Below are 24410 nucleotides of genomic sequence, written 5' to 3' on the forward strand. Positions count from 1 at the left end.
CTGAGCCGACACAGTCTTACAAACACAAGAGGGGCACAAAGAAGTGAACTGCCTCCCCCCCCTGTAGTGAAAAGCATGCCACACCACCAGCACGCCCTCTCCCACACCCATTTATCCGTCTTGCCGTCCCTCCATCCGCTTTCGGGCCACCAGCCTCCGTAGGTGAGAGAAGAGGATCACTCAAAGGCGACAAATGTCTGCAAAGCTAAAGTGTCTCATTGCATTCTGTCCATTTTTGGGGTTTCTGTTTTTTTACTTCTCCTGCTCGACAACCTTCACCTCGCTCAGGTACTTGTCAATCAGGTTGAGGGGCACGCCGCGTTGCATGAGTTCGTAGAAGGTGAAGCCCCCTGGTGGACGACAGGAAAAAACTCTTGTAATATTGGCGGGAGGGAGAGAAGGCGGAGGTGAAGAAGGAAGAACAGAGAGAGAAGAAGAAAGCTGAGGAGCAACAGGCCGAACCAAGCAAAGCAAACAAAGCAAAGAGATCAGGCCAGACGTTGGAGTGAAAAGAGAGAAGACAGGTGGTCAGAAAAGTTCATGGATGTAGTTCCACAGTTCTTAATCGTCCCAAGTCCTCACTATACACTAAATGTCTTAAAGGAGACATGTGATGCTTTTTCGGGTTTTTCAGTTGACCAATCACAAAAGAGTGTGGCCCACTGGCCAATCAGTGCAGACTGGGCTTTATCGAGAGGGGGGACTTAAAGAGACAGGAGCTAAAACCAAGTGTTTCAGGCAGAGGCTGAAAAGAGGAGCTGCAGCAATTGACGTTATGGTATATTAAAGTGATTATTCTGTCCCAATTCCCCACTAGGAATTGGGAGAGAGCTTTATCTGCTCAGGTTCACAGAACTAGAAGAAAAGACACATATCATTGCAAATTAATGCATGTGAATATTGTTGCATTGCTAAATAATGTCTTTCGTCATCAACAACAAGCTAAAGCCTGCAACAGATAAAATGCTGTCTTCAGTAGTCCGGCAGTTACATACAACAAATACCCGCTGTTAGTATGAACCTGTGTCTATAAACATGTATAAAGACATTAACATAGCATTAAAGTCAGTCCCAGCTTTAACAGATGCTGCCCTCGGTAGTTAGGAAGTTGGCAAAACTTTTTTTTACTTACCTTTTCTGCGGCTCAAGTTAAATGAGAGGTTGTCTTTAAATCCACATAATTTCAATGAACATAATCAAAACAGTCGGTTAAAATCAGCCAGCTAATACTCATCGTTTAGCAAAAGCCGTCATGCAGATCCAGTTTTATTTCTCTGATTCCTGTTTATTGGGGAAGAGAAGCTGCAGTCGCAGTGACTGTGACGAGCGAGGTTACAAGGGCTGGCTGAGAAGATGCATGATGAGTAACATAAGCTTCATATGCCAAAACCATATGAAAGCTTACCTTATGTGAACATACATTCACAATTCTTGAGTTTGGACTGGGGGAGAGAGAAGAGAAGAGGGGTTAACACAATGTTTACATGGAGTTATATGTGTGCACCAGGGAATACTGTTGAGTTATTACTGAACTCTTTTATATGAGGAGTTAACTGTGTGGAATCTGTGGAGAACAGTTAAATAATAAAAAACAGCTCCGTATGTTATGCCCACTGAGGAGTGACTGGTGACAGGCTCTCGTCATGGCCACGCTAATGCAGATAGTTTTGCAAAACGAGCTTTCCTTTGCTTTTGATTCTCTCATCCACACTAAGGTCACTAAAAGCAAGCGATTTTTACACGCCCTCCAAAAGTACAGATTTTCAAGAACTCCGTTTGGGAATTGATGATGTCACAGCTTAGTGCCTGCCTTGGTTAGTTTTTGTTAGTTTGGTTAGGAAGGCAAGGTGTAATTACAAATTTGCAGCTCAATTTAAAATCACTGCACCACATTATCAGGAGTCACAGGCGTCTGCCTCAGCCAAATATGACTTGGTGTTTGATGGGTCATTGATCTTATCGCCACCTACTGGACAGACATGCTTGTTTGAGCGTTTGTAGTTGTTTTTGCGTTCTCGTTCTGGACAGAGATATTTTGTAAAACAAAGTTCGTGTGGACAGAGACGGAACTGAGGGGAAAATATCCGTTCAGAGAAATATCTGCAGCAGCGTAGACAAGGCCTGTGTGTTCATGTGGTGTGTGGGGATGAGATGGCTGGATGAACTGGGCTGGAAAGAGGTGTGTGACAACACAAGGGGGATAAACCTCTGCATGTCGTGGTGATGGAGAAGTGGAACAGATTATTATTACATCTATTTTAATTTATGGTGTCCAGTGGCCCATTGCACCAGATATTCATAAGCTCAGACCTTACCAAGTTTGAATATAGGTGTTTACTGGGTAGAGATTTACATATCGTTACATTTAAAACAATTTGCACCACAAAATGAATTTTAACTTAATATTTAAAATGAACTATTTAGGGTAAAGAAATATTGAGTACATAAATCTGACCCACATGATAAAATGCTGTTTATCACGCACAAAAAAACTACAATATACCTTAAATAGAAACAGCAAATGATGTGAGCAAGCTAGGTTTGTATCATCGGATATTATCTTTTCATTTTAAACCGTATGAGAGCTTCTCACTGTCACATGTCTTATTTATTCATGATTGGCACCTAAATTTAATGTCTTGTTAGGTCATTGCAACAGATTTACACATTACTTAAATCTATTATGTAAGAAATGTCTTCAATAGTTAAGTTTTAATGGTGCAAACCAATTTCGCAAAGCACCAGTTTGAAACTAGCTGTTTGTCTCTAAGAACTCATTGAATTTACGAATAACTGGTGCAACCCGATCCAGATACTTACACGTCCATCGCTTGGTAGACTGTAACACACAGCTCAAACACCAGGGGACCCCGATGGAGGTGGTTTCCCAAAGTTGTCTTTGCTATTTTACATTCTTTACAGACTCATGACAGTAAATAGTCATGCAAAGACATGACTAATAAACAGCAGAAATTAAATGAAACATTGAGAATCCAGACTCTGATACAGACTGGGTCCCAGTGAGGCACACAGCGCTCCACACTGACCTTTGACCTCCAGCTTGCACTCCACTTGGGCCTCTCCCAGGTCGTTGATGGCCTTGCAGGTGTACAGGCCACCGTCATAGGGGCTGGGCTTTCTGATCTCCAGGGTACATACTCCCTGGTTGCTAAACATGCGGTAGCGCGGGTCGTCGACAATCATGATCTTATTCTTCATCCAGATGACTTTGGGCTGCAGGCGGAAACGGAGGATGTTATTCCAGCAGACAGATTGGAAAAGGAATATTAACACTGTGGTTTTATTGGTATAATATATTGCTCTTAAATTACATTTTGTGTAGTCTTTATGTAGAAAAGCTGTTCTACTGCAACATACACTTACCTGAGTGTGTTCTACACATGCACCATATCTACCTGCAGTTCTCCCACCTACCCTTGGGTTGGCACGGACACTACAGTTCAGAGTAGCATTATAGCCTGCGACGGCAGAAGTGTGGATCAGCGGCTGCGTGAACTTTGGCGCTTCCTTGAAGTCGTGGTCGTTGTACTCGGGTGTCTTCACCTGCAAGCCTGTGGGGGTAAGGGTAAAGGAATGGGGTTGTGCATGATACTGAGTGGTATCATGTGGGGAAATCCCTATGTAATGAGGGAAAGACAATATTTCTTTATTTATCAGCGACTCAGACACCAACGTTTAAGGGCCTGTCAGTCACAGCCCCACCCCCGGTTGTATTTGAGGGTGGATCACTGACAGTACCTTTCAGATAACAGAAATTGCTTGAGTAATATTTTCAATATACAATACCAGTGTGGTTTGTTCCAAGAGTTTTCACTTTGGAAGCATTTTCCCTCATTGAAAATTAGTAGTTTTTAAAGTCAGAAATACAAACTTAAAATTTAATCTAAAGCTACTTTCAAACATGCACTAGACTCCAGACATTTTTCCATAGGGGCTGGATGTGAGAACACAAATGTCTGATACTCCAGACATTTTTGGAAACCTTTCTTACCAGTTTCCTGCATATCCAGAAAATGTCTGAGTGAACACAGCATACAACAGGAAACTTTTGGAACATTCAGTGAGAAATTGGGCGTCTTGATTTATTAAATACGTGATAGACGCAAAGCTACGTATCGCAAATGTTCTATGTCATGTGCAGCCTCCTTCCTGCTCAATCCATACGCCACCTCCTGAATGTTCCGGACGTTTTCCTTATCGCATTTGATCACAACAATTTCCTCACATATTAATGTCAAACCCCGGAGACATTCAAACCAATTAAAATCTTTTCTTCATACACACAAACCCGCACAATTTCCCAGTCAATTGTACCTTCTTTCATGATGAGGGCGCTCTTTTTGGTTTGGGTGGCGGTCTCGCTCAGGCCACACATATTCTCTGAGTAGATCCTGAAGAAGTACTCATTACCGACCACCAGCTCTGTGATGGTGATGCAGGTGCGATGGTAGTGCTCGATGCACGTGAACCACTCCTGAAAAGCAGAGAGGAGAAGCAGGGGTAAACTCTGCAGAAGTGCTGAATATGTGGGATGTTTCTCATGCATCTTTATCATCGTATGAATCAATCTCTTACCATTGTCTTCTTGTCTGCTTTTTGAATTGTGTAGCCTATGATTGGGGCGTTGCCATTGTCTTTTGGTGGAGTCCACACCAAAGCCACATTTCCTCCCCATACATCTTCAATTGTGATGGACTGGGGAGGTCCAGGAAGGTCTAAAAGTCACAGAAAAGATAATTAGTTCATGGTTTGTTTCTTTAAAAATATCAGAATTATATTATGATCTAAATTATGTTTTTTACGAGCCTGATACATTTGCTCACCTACGATTTGAATGTCAATAATGGCTGTGTCCACGTGGTTTTCAACCTGCACTGCCATCTCGTACTTCCCAGAGTGGCTGCGTTCAGCCTTACGGATGAAGATGATGCTGTCGCACTCTGTGTTGCGGATGTTGACGTGTGACGGCTCTATGGGCTTCCCGTCCTTCAACCACGAGACCTTTGGCCTGGGTTTGCCCTGCAGACATCACACACAACAGCATGAGTTCAGTTTTTCTCCTCCAGAGATGAAGAGAGAAGATTTCTGGAGCGGGAAGACATTTACCATAAATGGCACCACGAGGTTGACCGCTTCTCCGACTCTACGAGTGTACGTCTGCTTCAAGTGGCGGGGGACCCGGATCTTGGGGGGTTCTGAGGAGGAGACAGACTGAAAGGTTAGTTCCTGTGAAACAATGTTAGATTTCCTTTTTCACCTTTTCATCCAAAATGTCAGACTTTCACCCCAAATTGTAAACTCACCAATAACCTCTTTGACCATGACAGAGTGCTGAAGGGTCCGGGGGTTGCTCGCACCTGCAGCATTGATGGCCTTGACTCGAACTAAGATTTTGGCGCCTGGAGGGAGTCCAGTGATGGTGTGCTTCGTTTTCTCTGTCAGATCAGTGTTGGATGTCACCCAATCATCAGCTGTAGGGAAAACAGTAACTAATTTCAGTTTCTGCTTCACACGCTGATGACATAATCTCGTGTGTAGGGCTACAATATAAATGTCAAAACTTGAAGGTGCAGGGATTGAACCTGACGACCTTAAGGTGCAGAGTTTGCATGTTCTCCTTGTGTCTACGTTGGTTTACTTCAGTTTACTCAAGGTTCTTCCCACAGTCCAAAGTCATAGGAGAATTGAGTGTGGGTTTGAATGTGAGTGTAGATGATTGTTTGTCTCTGTGTGTTGTCCCTTTAAGTATCTCTGTACTTGACTCACTTCCTTCTATGCAGTACTCCACCAAGTATCCATCCAGACCGGCAGCTCCGATAGTCTCAGGAGGACGCCACTTTACAGTTACTGAGGTGTCCGTGACATCGTCCACAACCAGCATGGTGGGCTCACTGGTCACAGCTGAGGGGAGATCAGAGGAGTCACAGTTTGATTCCCAACGCTGGACCCGAAGAAGATCGGAAAACACCCATTCCGGTGAGTCACGAGTCACATGAGCGAGGCGCCTCTCTCTGCGACTGGTGTGGTATCAATCTCCCTGGCAGATCTCATTAGTCCCTGCTCCTGCCGTCTATTCTTGTATTCTGAATCATACTTAACTCCTATTGAACCCCATGACAGACCCGATCTCCTAAACCTCTAATCCACAGATGATTTGGCAGCCATTATAAAGACATATTTAATATCCTCTAAAGCTCCTGCGTGTCTCGTGGAGGTCACAGTCAGAATGCTTGGGATGGTGGAGTATGGGGAGGAACAGCTGCGTTGCCGGGGTACCAAGGGCAGATTGCTCATGCACCACCAAAGGCTCACTGTTTGAAATTGTGTCCACTATTAGGGGAAGGTTGATAGATAAAGTGAAGCCGAACAGCTCAAAGGACTGCTAAGTGGAGACATTGGGCTACTCACCCAGGGGAGTGAAGGCTTTGGAAGGTTCACTGGGCTTGGACACGCCGATGGCATTGACCGCAAAGATCCGCACTTCATACGGCACGCCTTCAATCATCTTCTTGGGTTCGAATAATAGTTCTTTGATCAGGTCGAAGTTCAGTCTCATCCATCTGGAGCTCTGTTTCTTCTTCCTCTCAATGAAGTAGCCTTCACAGGACCATCAGAGGCATTTAAAACCAACACATGCATTTAAAACTGAGGTAATAAAAAGGAGGCATGTGACGTTTACCTAATATTGGCGAACCCCCGTCATATTTGGGTGGTTCCCATGTCATAGAGCACCAATCCCCCCCAACCAGTGGAACCAAGGGAGCCTCCGGAGGGTCAGGAATGTCTGTAGACAACACAACGATTATGCAGGGTTCAAGAGAGACATTTACAACCCTCTCTGTGTTCTTTAGATTCAAACCTCTTGTGATATCTTACCTACAACCTTGATCTTGATGCTGGCCGTGGCCTCACCGGCCTCATTCTGCAGGACGATCTTGTAGTTCCCTGTGTCTTCCCTCTCTGTGACGTCAATTGTGAGGCTGGTCTGATCGCCGTACGTTTCAGCTCGGACACGGTTGCCTGACTCCAGAATGACCTGAGACGGAAGAGACGGAAACGAAATGCTATCGCTTTGATGAAGTAGTAGAATGAGTAGAATAGAAGCCGTGGTGATCAACAGATGCCATCTTAAAGCAGTCTCGTCTTGGAGAAGAGTTGAAGACTGAAGCTCACCCGCTCTCCCTTCATCCACACCACTCTGGGCGCTGGTTCTCCAGTGATGGGGATCTCCAAGCGAAGTTTGTTCCCTGCCACAATCGTCATTGTCTGCTCCGGTAAGTTCAAGCTGTCCAAGTGCACTCTGGGAGGGTCTGCACATCATAAAATCAGATCGTTAAGAGATTAAAAAAAATATATAGAAAGATTTTCAAAGCTCCATTTCAGGAAAGAATTATGTTTGTACCAATGATGTGAATTTTGGCAGAGAGGCTTTGTGAATATCCCTCAGGTACAAAAGTGTAATCTCCTGCATCGTGGAGAGAGCAAGTCGCAATTTCAAGTCGGTGGTTCCTGAAAAAACAAAATAATGTCACTTATCAGCCATTTGAAGCTGCTTGTGATTGAGTTAGTTCAACAGAGAGGACATACTTATGTTTGTGGATGATGTTGATGCGGTCATTAGGCTGGATCAGCTGTCCATTCCTGTACCAGCGGCCTGGGACGTTGCCGGGGTAGATCTCGCAGTGCATGTTCAATGGTTGACCCAGCTTCACTGTGATATCCTGCAGGTCCTGGAAGATCTTCAGTGGTTTCACTAAAGAACAGCAACACAACTAACGTTGAATTCTCTGAAAAGCATTCAGGCAATTCAGAACGTTTAACAAAAAAGAAAAGACGTTACATACAGTCGACTTGTACTCGAGCCTCAGATGTGCCCCCGGTGGCCATGATGGAGTATGTCCCAGTGTCCTCTCTGGAGGAGTCGTCGATCACCAAGAAGTGTTTGGTTCCCTCACACTTGACTCGGTATCTGGAACGCACTCCTGTGGGAACCTCAACACCGTTCTTCATCCTGGAGGAGGAAGAAGCTTTATTTTATTTTTATGTTATTCAAAAGAAAAGAACAATGTAATTTGAGAAAATACAAATTCCTGAACCTGTATCTAGCATTTATTTTAAGTAATTTTGCACCTTAAACTTTTTTTATTCATTTTAAATCTTACCATTTGACCTGAGCACCTTCCTCTGACACCTCACACTCCAGCTCGATCCTCTCATTCACTGTCGTCTTCACCATCTCAATACCTCTAACGATCTTAACTGGCAACTCTGTAAGACGAGGGCAGAAGAAGAGACTGAAGTCAGAGGGATGGACAGTTATTAAAATGATTGAAGAATCTTTCATAAGTGCAGGAAGACATGAACATTTTATGGAGATACCTTTGACAAACAGCTCGGTGGAGCACTTCTCGTCTCCTGCAGCCACAGAATAGGCTGCGTCGTCGTTCATGCTGCAGTTGTTGATGACCATAATCCTCTGTGTTCCCTTCTGCTCAAAAATATACCTAAACAGTAAGTCCATTAGTTACAACAGTGGTCAGATGAAGAAGCTGCTGCTATGGGAATTCAAGAATATATTAGTCAATTAAAAGCAGTTTCAATAGATATAGAAAATACTCAAGACAAGAAAAAGACTAAACTTGTGAACTACAGGAAACAAAAACATTCCTAAAACCACATTACAATAATATGTGATCATTCAGTCAACATGCATCTAAAACTTGGTGCAAACCCAGAAATTTGACTAGACAGTGAAAGCAGGTTTGTACCAAAACTGACTGATGGACTGATAGACTTACTTCCTTTGACTAAAGGTCGGCAGAGGAGCCAGAATGATGCCACAGACAGGAAGGACCACCATAATGTTACAGACAGACGGACACACACAGATACATAGACAAAGGACAGAGAGACATCATGCCTGGATGCGTACAGAATGTTGTCAGCAATAGTGTTACAACAGATATAAGGATCAGAAGAGAGACCGTGATTGACAGTGAGGCCTTGAGGAGAGAAGGCCCAGGAGACCAAAAGCAGAAAACAGCAATAACCTCCCAGATGGCTTTAACCTCGAGTGGCTTTGGACAGAACTCTGAGTCACTGTGCGCCTGGTTAGTTGTAATCTATATGTAGTTTACAACGAAACCTAATCTATTTAACACTTTAGAATGACTCCTAGGTTATTACTGGAACTGGTATTAGCCTCATGAGGAAAGAGTGTCAGTACAAACAACCCCTTTCACATTACAAATTTCAATTTGATCCAATGGTTTTATGATAAGTTTCGCTATAGCAGCTTAAACCTTGAGCAATTTTTAAATAAATCTCATATAATAGTGTTTTTCTCTGACAAGACAATCTTAACTTGAAGATTTGTCACAATGCTACTCAAACGTTTACATTTTTTTGTTGCCACTCACTATGATGAGCCCTAAATCTTGGACTCTAGTTCCCAGAATCCTCATTCCTTCATCCTTGGTTGATTTTAAGGATTTTGTATCTATTGTTGAATACATGATCAATATTTGTGTGATTTAGCTTCTACAGTATTAAATCTGTTCCAAAGCCAGACTTGGTTAAAGACCTGTGAAGGAGGTACCGCCTTTTTCCTGCACAAAGTATCACATATACAACAGTAAATGTGAAAAGTTGACATCATACACTGCATCACACCCAAATGCAGCTCTGCACTCGCTTATTTTATACTGCCTATGTGTATGAAATTGCATGGAAGCTAATTAGAGCCACATTAGAGTCGAGGTAATGTTATTTGTTCACCGGGCAATGGTTCACAGTGCAGTGAGAGGTATTTAAATGTGTGACTGAACTGAGGTTAAATCCTTTCTGTTGTATTTCTGCTGGGATGTTTGTAGCGTGTGGAATCAAACATGTGAACCATTGTGCATATGAGTTGTCACAACATGTAAACACAGAATATCAGAGAAGAAGTAGGCGAATACAAACAAAGTGCATTTTTACTGGAGGAAAAATGCACTTAGTTTGTGCAGTATTGACAGGGAGAAGACAGAGAGGAGACAGAGAGGCGGGGGGGTCGTACTTGGGAGTGGGCCTGATTTCCTGTCCGTTCTTGTACCACTTCAGATCGACTGTGGGGTCAGCGAGGTCGACAACCAGGCGGATCTTCCCACCTTTATCCGCCTGGTATGCTGACTCCAGCTTCTTTGCAAAAGCTTTGAAAAGACAAAAATTAAGTTAACCAAATAGGGCACATTCAAACCCCCTTCATTTGAAGTCCTTTACACTCTGCATCACCTTCGCTCTTCTTCTCCTCTCTCGGGATCTTCTTCATCCTCCGCAGCAGACCCCTCAGATCTGTGATGCCGTACATGAAGGCGATCTTCTCGTACTCGTCAGGCCGGGAGTTCTTCAGGATCTCCCACACGTCCACCTCTGGGGTGTCGTCCTGTCTCGGCTCCCTAGTGGTGCCGAGGAAGGAACAGCGTGAGGGAAGGAGTCATCGGCTGGAGTTTGCAACGTGTCCTGAGGAGCTACTCAGTGGTTTCTATACAAGAAGAGTCTGGTAAAGGTAGGAGATTCCTTATCTAAGACACTAAGCTTTACTAAAACTGTTATTCTTCTAGAGCGTTCCTCAGGACATGTCACACAAAGGGATGGGCATGGTGAGCTGTCCACCTGTGTGTTAACATTGGCTCTGTAGTCATATGTTAACAGGGACAGGGAGGCAGCGCTATGAATACAAAACATAGAGCTGTTCCCTACTCTAGCTGGAAGTTGTTGTGGTTTAATTGTGTCTGCATGTTTTTTTTAAAGCACATATACGTTCCGTGGATTTAGTTTCCTCTTTGCTTTGATTTGCTGTATAAAATATCTTTCTACACTGATAAGGACATGACTCTGGTTTAGAAATGCTTCATTAACTCCTTTTTGTTCCCCTGAATAGCATCAAAATCTAAAATAAATACCCAAAATTAAATTATATTCACCAAGGAGCCCTTGTTTCCCACCCTGTCTGTTTGTTTTTGTCGGCTTTCTATGTTAACTTATTTGTACGTGAGAAAGATTACCACAAAACGTGGTGGAAGAATGTAAAATGGATGATTTTGTTCTTGTAATAGTGTCGATCATTGTGTAATAAGAAGTTGATTTGCAGCATGCAGGGATTCAGGGGGAAACCTGCCACATAGATCTTTAACGAGGACTGTGATGTTTTTCCTGTTGCTCCTATGAACTGGCCCATCCCTTTGTTTAATGTTGGTTTGGTTGATCACTTCAGAGCGGCTCCGACACTGTTAGATGACGTGTGTGTCCATAGGAGCTGTTAGCAGAGAGGTTAGAGGAGATATTGTCCTGCACATGAGTGCATACGGTACATTAGTCTACAGTATATAAAGAACATTCAGTCAGTCCGCTCTTTCACAGACATTTACCCAAATGTCTGAAAGATTGGAAGTGAATAGCATCAAGGATTATTCCATTTTTGCTTTGCGTGTGTTTTCTCATCCGTTTATTTTCAGGCAACTATGAAGGAGGCCAAAATAAACATGGTGGGGTTTTGTCTTATATTTCTAAATTGAAATAAAATGACAATGTAGCGGTAACACTATTTTCCAGCCTCATTTCTCAGTGGCCAACGAGCACATCGCGAATGATCCAAAATGGCGCTCTCTGCCTCGTGAAGGTGACGTTCGACGTGAAGCGGTCACTTCAGAGTGTTTGCGGTTGCGAGGCCCATTTCCATCATCGCTGATTGCCGTCGGAGCCGTTAGGAATGCTGCGTTCAAATGAAGTGTTACCGTTCTACAGTAGGCCAACACTCTCGCTCGTCCAATTCCTACAGCTACATGTCATGCTTGGGACTCTAAAGGATTACAGTACTCACCCGCAGTAAGGTCTAATCGTTTTAATACCTATGGTTTTCTCTGTACTAACCTTTGATTTCTGAATATGTAGGGGAAGAAGAAGAGACAAGCCCAAAATAAATGTGGAATGTCGCCGGTGAACAGTGTCACTGCCTATAGGTCGATTTGAGCTCACACTTTAAACGCAGGGTGTCAGCTCAAATATGCAAATATGCATGATGGTGTTTGGAGGCACCACAGTGATTCTGGTATAGCACAGAGGTTTTCAAACTGTGAGCCAAGTCACCCACAGATGCATCGGAGGGATGGGGGGAGGTAGAAAAAGCTTGGTGGGTGGTACCAGCAGCATCCCCCCAGCCAATCACAAGTAAGTTGTGTTGAAAACTCAAGACACCAATTTAAATGATAATGTCAAAATTATGTAATTTAATCTAATAAATGGAAAATTATGAAAAACAAACAATCTTAAAACAGACTTTCCAATGAATGAAAAATTCAAGTTAATACAAGTACAAATGTAATTGAATTCGATATACATGGGCCAACAAATGTGTCTTTAGTCAAGGTCAAAGATTAATAATATGGTTGACAAAATCAATTTATATTAACTTCTTTCATGTTGCATAGTATATTCTTAGATATTCATTGTTTTCCTGCCTCTACCCAAAATAGTCTTTTGGCCAAGGTTTATTTACATATCTTTATGTTATTTAAACATATATTTTTTTAACCTCTTTTTGACTATCTGCTGGTTTAACAAGTGAATTTGCCAGCGTTGAATCAATCAAAACTGTGGTGTTCATGGTGGAGGTAAAGGGGCGGGGTTTCAGTTTTCTCAATGTTAATCAAGTGAGCGCTCACAGTGTTAGAATTTGAAAACCCCGGCTATAGCCTCTTGAGTCGTATGTCGACTTGAACTCGCCTCTCAAACAGAAGCCACATACAAACCAAATTACAGAAACATCATCTTGTAGAAACAGAGAAGAAGCACATCCAGGAAAAAAGGTGCTTAAAATGGTGTAAAAAAAAAAACACTGGGTTGGGATGTGATTCTCACCTATGTTTAAGGAGACCACTAAAGTCAAGCTCGCCTGCATCCTCTTGTCCTTCACTGCTGTTGTTAACAAGGAGAGATTAATGAAGACTTAATCAGTGATGGAACAGCTACAGGCACTAGATAACAATGCTAAAAGAGCAACCCAAAGCAGAAGACTCTTGACGTCAACGTGTTAACTACGAGCTAACTCGATTGGTCCGCACACAAAACCCGCCCTTTTTAACTTTTTTAGCCTTTTTCGGAGTAAAAGCTTGAAATAAGGGGGTTTGTGTGAGACAAGTCGAGAGTCGTCCCAGGTTTCATCCCCACGATGTTGAGTCAATGTTGAGACAACATTACCGAGCAGCAACATTGTGGAGATGCAATGACGCTGGGATGCTTTGCGTTTGCTTTCATTGTTTTGTAAAGGAGATTTCAAATCCAAGTGTTGGCCATTAATACCACGTGGAGTTTACTTACCGGGACAAAATGTTAATGACATGATTACAACCATCTTGTCACACTTACATGTAATATCGAATATATTACTTGAAGGTGAAATGTTCATAGTTTCTCTTTTCTTTGGTGTTTCAGGAGTAATTATGAGTACAGAACATTTGTTAGAGACCAGATCCTCCGAAACAGTTAAGAATACTTTTGAATACTGAATTCAAAAAATGGCTGCTGTCGACCTCTTCTGATTATCAATACGTCTTATCACATTCTTTTTGTTACCTTCTTTTGAAAGCTGATCGGATATCAATATTCTGTGAGCCCTGCTCAGCTTCTGGAAGACAGTAACAACACACATGCTAGTCAGCGTTTGTGCTATTTTTCCTCTGTAGACTGTATATAAAGATAGGCAGCTCCAAAAAGTGAAGCCAAAACATATTGATCGCCCCCTGGTGGCTGGCTGCAGTATAGGTCAAAAAACAATGCTCCCTTTATGTTAGACGATGGGACCAAAATAAAAAAGCAAACTAGCCTATGCATCAAATAATTTCTTGTTTTTGGCAGCGCCCGCATCCTAAGATATTTTGGCTACATTTTTGTATCGTGGGAGGAACTGGAGAAGCGTTGTCTATCTTTATTTGTAGTCTGTTTCTCCAAATGTTTATAAATATAAATATAATGAACATAATCGCTCGGACAAACCTTGTATTTCCAGGTCAAAGGAACAGCTGTCAAACTTGTCCTTGTAGGTGACCTCACACCTGTAATTCCCGGAATAGTTCTCTTTGGCCTTGATGATGTGCATCTCAAATGTGTGGATCTGTCAGGGAGGGAAATCGGTAGGAATCATTTGCATGTAGTGTGTCGCTGACAGGTTGTGTGTGTGTCGCTGCCTTGCTGTAGGGTACCTTGGTGAGTCGGTCGAAGGTCTCTTTCAGCTGCAAGTGCTTCCCTGTTTTGCTGGCCAGATCCATCCACTTCCCTTTGAACCACTTGATGGTGGGTTTGCGGAGAAGATCTTTGCACTCCACCTTGGCCACGAAGCTGATGTCGGCCCCTTTGGTCACAAGGCACAAAATAACCAATCAGTCGTTTAAGTAATAACTGGGCTGTTCACCACCTGAAGGCCATGGAACCAGTGTGAGGAATTCCCGCTGTATTCTTCTCTTTAACACATATTCCCCTGTGTTGTCACTCACCCACTGGGATGGTGCCACCTTGAGGTTTCTCTATCAGCAGGATGGACAGCGGCGGGGTGTCAATGGGCTTATCCAGTTCATCCGGGTTCAAGCCTTCTCCCAGAGACCACACTGCTCCGTCAGGAGAGACAAACGACACACAGATCTCCATTGCCATTGTCTAAGAGTTTTACAGTGAGTATTCCCCACAGCCACCTTCTATCACCTGAAAGTTTTAATCTTACCAGAGTCGAGTTACAGAGAGAAACCGAAAGAGACTAAACAGACGCACATTTTCTCACTTCCAACACACACACCACGTACAGCAGGAGTTTAAGCTCATTGCAGCATGGAAAGCATGGCACGGACAATATGAAGCACAGATAGGGTGGAACGCTTCCGACGCAGAACAGGATTTAGGGACATTTTCAGCAAGTGTATTAATTAGGAAAACTCCCGATTGTAAATTCCTCCTTTTCCTGATGCTCCACTCTTCTGTGTGGTCCTGGATGTCTGACTGCGAATGAATCACACTAATTTGGTTGTTTCCAGATCCCCACACTGTTGTCTTGGGCGGTCTTCACTTGTGATGCAAGTGTATGAAATGCTCCAAGACATTTAATTCCCCCAGAGCCCCATCATACCCTTTATGTGGCCAGGAGGACAGATAACACTCCAGGAAAACAGACCTTTTCATATTTTACAACCTTTCGACCAATTAACCCGAAAAGCTGCTGAGCAAGGTTTGATTTGACCAAATGTTTAGATCAGTTGAGATTCTTCTCGGGGTGTTTTAAAAATAAACATATTTACTCTAATAGTCTCGTATTAGTCTTCCACTTTATTACCTGAGTCTTTTCTCCCCATGGCTGACACATGGACGCTATCATCTGAACAAAGACAGAGAGAAGTTTACAGCATATTGTGAAGAATAGTACTGTAAAGTCCACTGAAGCAAGCACACACTGATGAGAAGTAACCAACAAGCAATTAAAGACTTCAACACACTAACCTGAGGGATTTAACTCCCTAATATTTAAAATTAAAGGTAGAAAAACTGCATCAGACCATTAATGGGTATATATTAATATGTTAAAAGGGAAAAATTGGAACATCTTCCATCTATTGAAAATCTAAATTCTAGACACACCAAAACATCTAGAAATAAACATGTGTCCAACATGTTTCCTATGTTCAGACAGGCTTCAGAGTCTAAATAAAAATAAACTACTGGTTTGGTTGCTACTACAGTAGTGGAAGGTTTTAATAGAGGGATCTTACTAGGCAGATCAACTGAGAGTTTCTTGACTGAATTGGCATCCTCTGTGAAGAAAGCAGAGTCATCATTGAAATTAATCAGGTGACAATACTTAGGCCCTTTATTTGGATAATCCGCGCATTAAAAATATATATCTTATCCTTCTTATAAATTGTATTTTATATTTTGGTTTTACGGGACAAAAGGCTCCACATACAGCTGCTTTATTCTGCTTTTTAATGGGACTCATCAAGGATGGTCTTTGAGGCAGTTCCAAATACTGACATCGCCATATAATACTTAAAATATAACCAATACAATTTGGAATACTCAGACATTTTGGTGGATTTACTTTCTACTTGCTGATTTAACACGATTTACATGGGAACATGGAACATTCTGTTAAAGCATAAAGGCTAAATGCAGAAGGAGCTCCATCGAAAAACTCCTTCTCAAAAGCTTTGTCTCACGTACAAATTATCTGTTATTATAATATGTAAGTAAGTAAATATTGTACTATCATATTTTCACTGACAAAGGCCAGTTATTTTCCCAGCTTCAGTTTTAAAGCTGGGTCAATACTGTGTACGTCACCTACCTAGTTTACGGCACTAGCTAGACTCGAAAACGAAATTGATTTCAAGCAAATATCCCAAATGTCTGAGTATTTTACAAAGGCAAATGACAAAAGCAAGGGTATCACCATAAAAAGGAATATGGCCCCCGAACAACTGAAGACATTTCGTTTGGATGATCCTTTCTATCAAATCCAAACAAAGTAATTAAATTATAATTCTGACGGCCGGAGTTTGTCCATTTTTAATAACCGAGGTGATTCGTGCTGTTTTAAATTTCACTGCTAACAAAGTGTTCTTGGACAAAGAAACATCAATAAACAAATACACAAGATTCAACATAAAATAAGAACCAGTAAAGTGCTCTTATATTAACAAACATAAACACAAACGTCCATGTATTTATTTATAATACATACATGTGAAATAATTATTGTCACATCTATACCTTCACTTAAGATCAATAAATAAAGGTTGATGTGCTTGTATGAGTTTTTCTGTGGGACTGTGCACGTAGAAATCACACGTTTTCAACATGTATGTTTACGGCGACATACATCGGAATATTTACAGGTTTGACACGAACATATGTAGTAAAATTACGTAATACCCCCCACCCTATTCCTGGGAACCACGTCTAGGTGGATAGATGTTGTCGGCCTTAACTTATGACGAGTGCGCCATCGTAACCGTCCTCAAGGAGTGAGGTAACGAGGAACAAATGGGGAACGTACTGAGGGTTGTTATGGTTACCAACCTGCGTGGGGTGTCGGGGATGGGGTAGTGGCGGCTTCATGATCGTCATCTGCAATAGAGGCGTCATAGACAAATAGACCCACCTATCAAAAAGCTCCAAGTCCATCACTGGCAGGCCAACAAGACACAAGACTCACATGCGAGACAAGACTATGAATGGATCGTTGTGACATGCAGCTCTTGGACAGTTGGAATGGAGACAGAATGTCAACTGAACAATTTGGCTTGTGTCACTTGAAGACATAGCTACTCTGTGACTGAGGGATGAGAAAAATGTGCATGGAAATATTCATGTGCTCAAGCTGCAGACAGAAGCACACTCGCAATGAACTTGTATCATGAAAAGAAGAAGCAACCAAGATGAGAAGCTTATAAACTTGTAACTTAAAAGAATGTGAAGCTGTATTTCTCTGCTTCTACATGATGAAGATAAAAGCATCTGTAGATACCAGCTGACATGTCTTTTCTATAGAGTGTCAGCATGTTTCTGCAGCTGTTGTTACATTCATGGTTCTGGATTAGAGAGTAATGAATTCAGATCACTTACTCACCTTGTACAAAAGTAGAATCCTGTGCCCTTTCAGGATTTAATCCATACTACATCTATAAATCCTTATCTATTCGTCTATATTAGTCTTTAATCTGATTTGATTTGTTTTTCTTTCTTCGTAGTTTACATGCTGTTAAAACCAAGTTGGGACGGAAGCATCGTTTTAAAAGCATATTATAATTCAATGCATTGCTCCAGTCAGTGAGAGCGAAGTCCATTGCATCTTAGCAGGGAAGTAAAGGTCATCTAGTCAGCTGTAGCCACGTTTTAGATACGCAAGATAAAAAGAAGCTACTGAGCCATGTATTGTGCAAGTTAACAAACTAGTGAGTCGTTCGGGGCTTCTTTCAGTATTGATTTGTCTGAGGGGTAAAAACATGCACCTAAACAGAAAGAGACGTCGGACTGGTTTGTATTTAAGAGGAATACTTACCAAGTTGTGGGGGGGAGCAAGGGCCCGGCTCTTCCTTAACAGCCGGGCTAGCGGCCTCAGCTTGCTCTGTAACCCCAACTCCACCAGGCGGCGGTTGGTTTGAGCCGTTCTCAGTGGGACTCTGCTCCTGAGCCTCCACAGCCTGTAACGGCTCAGGCTCTGGGGGCTCTGGCATCTTCCCAACAGGCTCTACTGGCTCTTGCACCTCTGATACCGCCTCTGTACAGCAGACAAAGCGCTGGGCTGGAGCAGCAGCAAGCATCGCGCACAAGCACGGGCAAGACAATGCCTTGCCGGACATTGCTTGCTTGAATGGTATAGATATCTAATGACCAGATCCAATCCTGGTAATTTCATCAAATTGAACAAAATGAGCGAATTAAACGTCCAAAATACTGTTATGAAATGATTGAAGCTTAATCGAGGTATACCATGGTGTCTGTAGCTGTGATTGGACATTTATCTGGTCATTTAATATCTATACTGTAAAGTTATCAAAGAAGCAGGGATTCACTGACTCTCACAGAATGTATAAAATATCCTTATTCCACGTATGTTTAGAATATGGAGGCTTGAAATGGACAAAAGTTTGTTAAAAAGTCTATGATACACTACGCGAAAATATCAATAAGAAAAATAAAGTTGTTAAAATTGAAACAGCAAAAATATTTTATACTTTATACTTTTATTTAAACGTACTCAGTTGTGCAAAACTTAAATATAGTTAATCTTTTATCATAGAAGACAAAGAAATCTTATATTTAAGATTCAAATTCAGATTTAGTTTTGAGTTTTATCAAGAAAACCAATTATTATTTATCCTACATTCAAATTATGAGAGAATTTTTTGTATTTCAGGCTGAAATTATTGATCTATTATCAAAATAGTTTAAAATTAATTTCCTTTAATTTCAAAAACCCTATTATTTCACCAGAGATCTTTTACTAGTTTCAAATTTTCTCTGCCCACAGTCAGTAAAACCCAACTTCTCTTATCCCTTCACTTCATACCTCCGGTGTCATGACTCAGTTTGTCAAAGTCGTGCAAATACAACAGCAGCCACAGCAACGGTTGGTGACAGCACCACGACCCAAGGCAAAGTGCATGTAGAGCAGTGCGGGTGTGTGGACATGTGCACAGTCAGTGTGTGTGTGGGGGGGGCTCACTTACAGCTGACCTAAGTAACCTTTTGCGTGAACAAATCGAACAATCATACCTTCACAAGAAAAGTGCAGTGTCAGGCCTCTCAGAGTGAATTGAGTAACAACAGAAAACAGTGATGGCACACACCAAACGAACACGTGATGTGAGAGATGTGCAGAGTGAAGGGGGGTGGATGTGGGGGGGGGGGTGGTGTCCATCAGGGTTACCCACCTGGCGGGGGAGAAACCTCCAGGGAAATCTCAGGTAGCGGCATCGGAGCGCCGTTACTTTCTGGGGCAACACTTTCTGAGCGTGTGACAAATATAATGGTGGATGGAACAGCTGCTTTAATGAGCACAAAGCTTCAGCATCTGCTTCTCTCAAGTCTCAGACACACACACACACACGTACACACACGTAGAAACACACAAACGTGGAGTAACACATTAATTTACCCACCTGACCGCATGTCGCCATTCACACTTTCTTTTCTGGACCATCCTCACAGTCGATATGTACAGATGACCCACACAGGAAATATAGATCCACAATATTCTATATATATATACATATTAGGTTTGAATAGAGTGTTATAAAATCATTATAGTTAATATGCTCCTTAAAAAACGTATTCTATCAAAACTGAAGGCTGGACGACAGCATTCTGTCAAGGTGTTGGGACTTTTAATGCTTTGTCAGGTAGTATTGTGCATTTATTCTGTGTTATATATTATTTTATTGATTGCACTACACATACTATATATTATATACATATAAAACTCCTAATTATCCAGTTTCATGTGTTATGAGCAGTGTTGGGCAGATACAAACTACGAGAATATGTACAATATGTAACTTTAATGGCCACTAGGGGCCAATCAGTCAAAACACTATTGTTTGCAAAAATTCACCTGAGGCAAATCCTGTTCATGGATAAGGTAATGTAATAAAGTTTTATTTACGTTACGCAGCAAACGGCAACCAATCATCGTGATCCATTACATGTGACATATACAAACATTTTTAGTTGGACCCTAAAAAGCTGAGCTCCCCCTCCAGCCCGACCACGTTGGAGCCTCAAGATGCTGCAGCTACAAGGTCAAAGTCTAGCGCCGGCAAAAGGCCAGTCGCATGCCAGCACCTTGCTCACACAGGAAGGCGGGGGGGGGGGGGGCGTCAACTGAATCAACAGAGAGGGATCAGCTGGCTGGTGAGAGGAATGTCAGAGATGCTGACAGCTCGGCCGTCGCCACAGATCACTCAGCAGCAGCACATCCGCATCGCTGACTGTCGGCCCCAAATTTACACTCCTGTGAGGCTGTGTTTGCACATTCACTCCAAATTGTGATTGTTGTGTCGCAAGTGAAGACGTGTTTAGTTTATTTTTGTGCTCAAGCACCTTAGTGTAAATAAGGGGTCGGTGCTTGAGGAGTGCTCTTAGAGTCGGGTGTTCTCTTCTGAAGCTGCACGACTCGACTTGTCCCCCCAGTGTTTTCAGGAAAAATATAAATGATTCTTATGTCAGCTCAACTGCAAGCAGTGTACAGCTACAATCTGCTTGACTGTGAGGTGACAGGGGGGGGGGGGGGGGGGGGGGGGGCGTCCACTCACCTTCTGGCTGGCCGTTTGGCGTCTCATCTAAATAAAGAGAAAACACCAGTGTCAAACAGGAAATCCACTCAAATACTCAAATATCTCCCTCCATTTGTGACTCACTTTATTAATCAACATTCATTAAACCTTATCGTCTTTTGTTTGTTAGACTGGCTCCTCAAGTGTAGACACCACCTAGTCTGAACTGATTATGACGGAGGCCCCATGACGCACCACGAGTTGGCCCTCTGCCTCGTCTAGACCTATGAAGCTAATGATGGTGGGGGGGAGGGCAACAACAGAAACATGTAAAGATGTAATGATCAAAACGGTGTAACAGGACTCATGGGGGGCCTCAGCCGATCAAAGCATCCACACAGCCCCTGGCATCCAATGACGTGGGTTAAAACCTTAACCTCTTTTGTTATTAGTGGGTTAATGACACATGGAGCAACCAGAGGTTGTCTAGGACTAATGGGAGATTCAGGCAGCTTATAAAACATCTGGAGCAGCAGATGCATTTATTGTCCTCCCTCAGTTTGGATTCCTGGTAGTGGGGATTAAGAGTTGAGGGACAGATCCTTGGACCCGGCACATGTAGGAGCTGCAGCTGACATGGATCTCCTCAAAATAGTTAATAGTTCCCGTGAAGAGTTAATAGCGTCTATAAAATCAATACGCCACCACATTTGTTCTCCCTCTTCATGTATTTGATGACTGACTATGAAACATTTTTTTAATCTCTTCATGCAACCAGTACTGGAGACCCGAGACCCTTCTTTTAGCGCCTTTGCAAATGGAAACTCCTTCCTTCCCTTGGATAAGACTTGGCCAGTCTATGAATACTGATAACTCCTTGTATGTCAATGCACTATGCACCATTGTTACCATCCACTTTCACCTGTCGCTCCGTTGCTTCTGATATCCCTCCATTTGTGATGATTCCCTCTCAGCATTCCTTTGTCAAAATTAGCCGCTCTCCCACCTCACTTCCAAACAATGTGTCGCTGGCGACTAGGCCACAATCCTGGAGGGTCACATCATGCGGCCGGGAATGAGCCCCGCTCGCTCCCTGTCTCAACACCGCTGAGATAATGAGAGTGGAGAAAGGTTTTGTTTTACCTCTGAGGACTCCCAGTGCAGCTGACAGGGCTGCAGGTATTTTCAGCTGTTGCCGCTGCTGGCTTGCAGACAGAAGGGCTCACACCGGCTCCGGCAAGGGCCAAACGGCCGGCAGCCTTATTTCTCCTAATATAGACCGTTATTACTTTATTAATGATGAGCTTGAATGAATGATGTGGATGCTCTCATTCTGTTCACTCCTTGTTTATTTGTTTCATTCTGTGTTGAAAGGGATTTACAACGGGGGGGAACTTGCATGACCCTGTTTGCAGGATGAGAGCTGCGCTGTGGCGGCAATTAGCTGCTGACAGGCCTTTCCCCTTGTGTTTTACCACAGGTCTGATTTATGAGGAGGTATTCAGTAACACAAAGCAACAATGCCAGAGAACAAAACCCGGGGAGAGCGAAGGGCCATAGTGACAGTAAATCTCACGACGTGAAGACAACGGGCTTCACCACAACCGAAACCCAAAACTGAGCAGCAGCGAGGGTAGTCCTGGGAGGCCCCCGGGGGACAGGGACAGACGTTGGACGAGCGACGTCTGAGTGATCCATCCTTAACGGAGGGGAGCAGGGAGGTGTCTGTTTTGGCGTGTGGCACAGGAGAGGACGGGGGTTTAGGTGGCAGCGGAGGGAGATGGCAGGGAACAAGGGATGGGGATTAAAAGCGCACTCATTCTGAACTATTCCAGGGACAAGAATCCCGGTCCCAAGAGATCCACGGGGGGGGACTCAGCCAGTCCGTCATCTCTGGTTCGGACTTTTTAAAGGCTGGAGAGCGGGGCGTCTAAAACAACAGCGCTGGCTTCCTCCTCCTCAGCTGTTCAGACTCATTTAAAGAACAATACTTTTCTACCCTCATTTATCTGCTGCTCTGTGGCTATTTGTGGGTCGTGTTTGCAGTAGACAGGAATCTGCTGCCTCTATTTCTCCTCTGCTTTGTCTCTGAGGGGATCAGGGATCACTGGGGGGGCATCTGTACTGTACACTATCGACCACACAGAGCTGCATGATGATAGACTGGTTTTCTGACTCTAATATTTGGATTTTGGGAGCCTGCAATTAGCCAGTCTGCATCAAGGCCAATGAAAGACCCCGTCTCAAAAGGGAGGCGAGTCCACTCAGTCAAGGTTTTATTTATTTAAATAACCCAATATTACAAATCCCAAATTTTCCCTACTGGCGTGTGGAGCTTTAACTTTTGTTAGGGAAAGAAAAAACACAAAAGCTATTTTGAGACGTACAGAGGAAGAAATCTTCAAAGAAGGATAATCTAAGATGGACCTTGTTAGCATCTACAGTTTGTACAAGTCCAGCCTGACGTGAGGAGGTCAGAGGTCCACGTAAGGATGACAGGTTTATTAAAAACTTGTATCATCTCTCATCAGGAAGGCTTCCAAGACCCAAACAAAATGTTCAGTTTCCTCTACATGGGCATGTCTGGCGCTCATCGGGCAGACCCCCCACCCCACCTCAAAGAGTGCGGCGAAGAGGGGGGGAGGTGCGAGTAACACCATATCGTAATGACAGACAAGAGCAGATTAAAGGGGAATGTTGATGGACACGATGGTGCAGATGAATGGCGTTATGGTGTGGAGGCAGACACGGGTTAAGATGATGTGTGCGGTTAAATTTGGACCTGAGTTTGAACCAAGTCTGAGGGGTCTGAACTCTTCTTTCCCTCCAGTCATCAGAGAGACACAGTCAAGCTAGAACTTATCCTCCTGAGGCCCAACCCTCGCTCAGTTCACCACAATTACATCATCCTTCATGGGTTCGCGTCTGGCTCAGCCCTCGACAACGTTCCCCCGCTGAGCTTCAAAGATGCGTCTTTTCTGCAGCAGCATCAGCCAGGACCCTCCGGCGTGCCCGACCCCCCAGCAACAATAGAATCTGTTCATAAACCTCAAATCTTCTCCTGCAGGCATCAGTAATGTTACACCCCTGTCAAAGTCACTTTGAGGATTCCTATGAACGAGCCGGCGGGTGATGGAGCTCCCTTCCGCAAACATCAACTGCCTGCTCCTCTCAATTAAGGACAATGAGAAACAGAATCGCTTCAAATCACTGAAGGAGTCGTACAATCAGATAAAACATGCTAGAGCATCACGCTAACTCCATCCTCACTCTCCACACTCCTACCTTTCTTTGTGGGCTCTGGCATCTTGAGCCGTGTCCCAGGAAAAGCGTTGAGGAGTCAAAAAAGGTGCCGGCGGGTAGAAACCTTCAGTGAGGTGAGTCTCCGTGGAGGAGAGACGAAGAGGATGATGGTGATGATGAGATGGTGGCAGACTAAAAACCTCTGGGACCCCTCGGACCACAGTGATGGGAGATGAGAAGGGCACAGGGATACGGCTTGGAAGTCTCAGTGTGGGAGGAGAGAGGACGAGGGACACATACAGGGGGGACAGGCTCCTAGGCCTTATATAGAGAGGGGGTACGCTCCTCCTC

The 24410-nt window shown here is 43.3% G+C and overlaps 1 protein-coding gene across 1 annotated transcript; it reads right to left on the reverse strand.

Moving 5' to 3' along the window:
* Positions 1–252: 252 nt before the first annotated feature.
* Positions 253–24123, reverse strand: mybpc1 (myosin binding protein C1). The gene is made up of 34 exons (XM_061073896.1): positions 24102–24123; positions 20856–20882; positions 19476–19550; positions 18101–18319; positions 17119–17166; positions 15810–15851; positions 15377–15418; positions 14550–14660; positions 14259–14407; positions 14053–14170; positions 13633–13684; positions 12919–12975; positions 11932–11940; positions 10294–10457; positions 10079–10211; positions 8820–8828; positions 8401–8525; positions 8184–8289; positions 7866–8032; positions 7609–7774; positions 7424–7530; positions 7195–7331; positions 6898–7057; positions 6701–6805; positions 6430–6618; positions 5788–5922; positions 5325–5492; positions 5128–5216; positions 4845–5040; positions 4597–4736; positions 4336–4495; positions 3436–3572; positions 3048–3234; positions 253–350 (listed from the first exon to the last, which is right to left on the reverse strand). The coding sequence occupies exons 1-34, from the start codon at positions 24121–24123 to the stop codon at positions 253–255; spliced, it is 3849 nt and encodes a 1282-aa protein (XP_060929879.1).
* Positions 24124–24410: the final 287 nt, after the last annotated feature.

The sequence above is a fragment of the Limanda limanda genome, chromosome 1 (genome assembly GCF_963576545.1).
Source record: "Limanda limanda chromosome 1, fLimLim1.1, whole genome shotgun sequence".
NCBI classification, from domain to species: Eukaryota; Metazoa; Chordata; class Actinopteri; order Pleuronectiformes; family Pleuronectidae; genus Limanda; species Limanda limanda.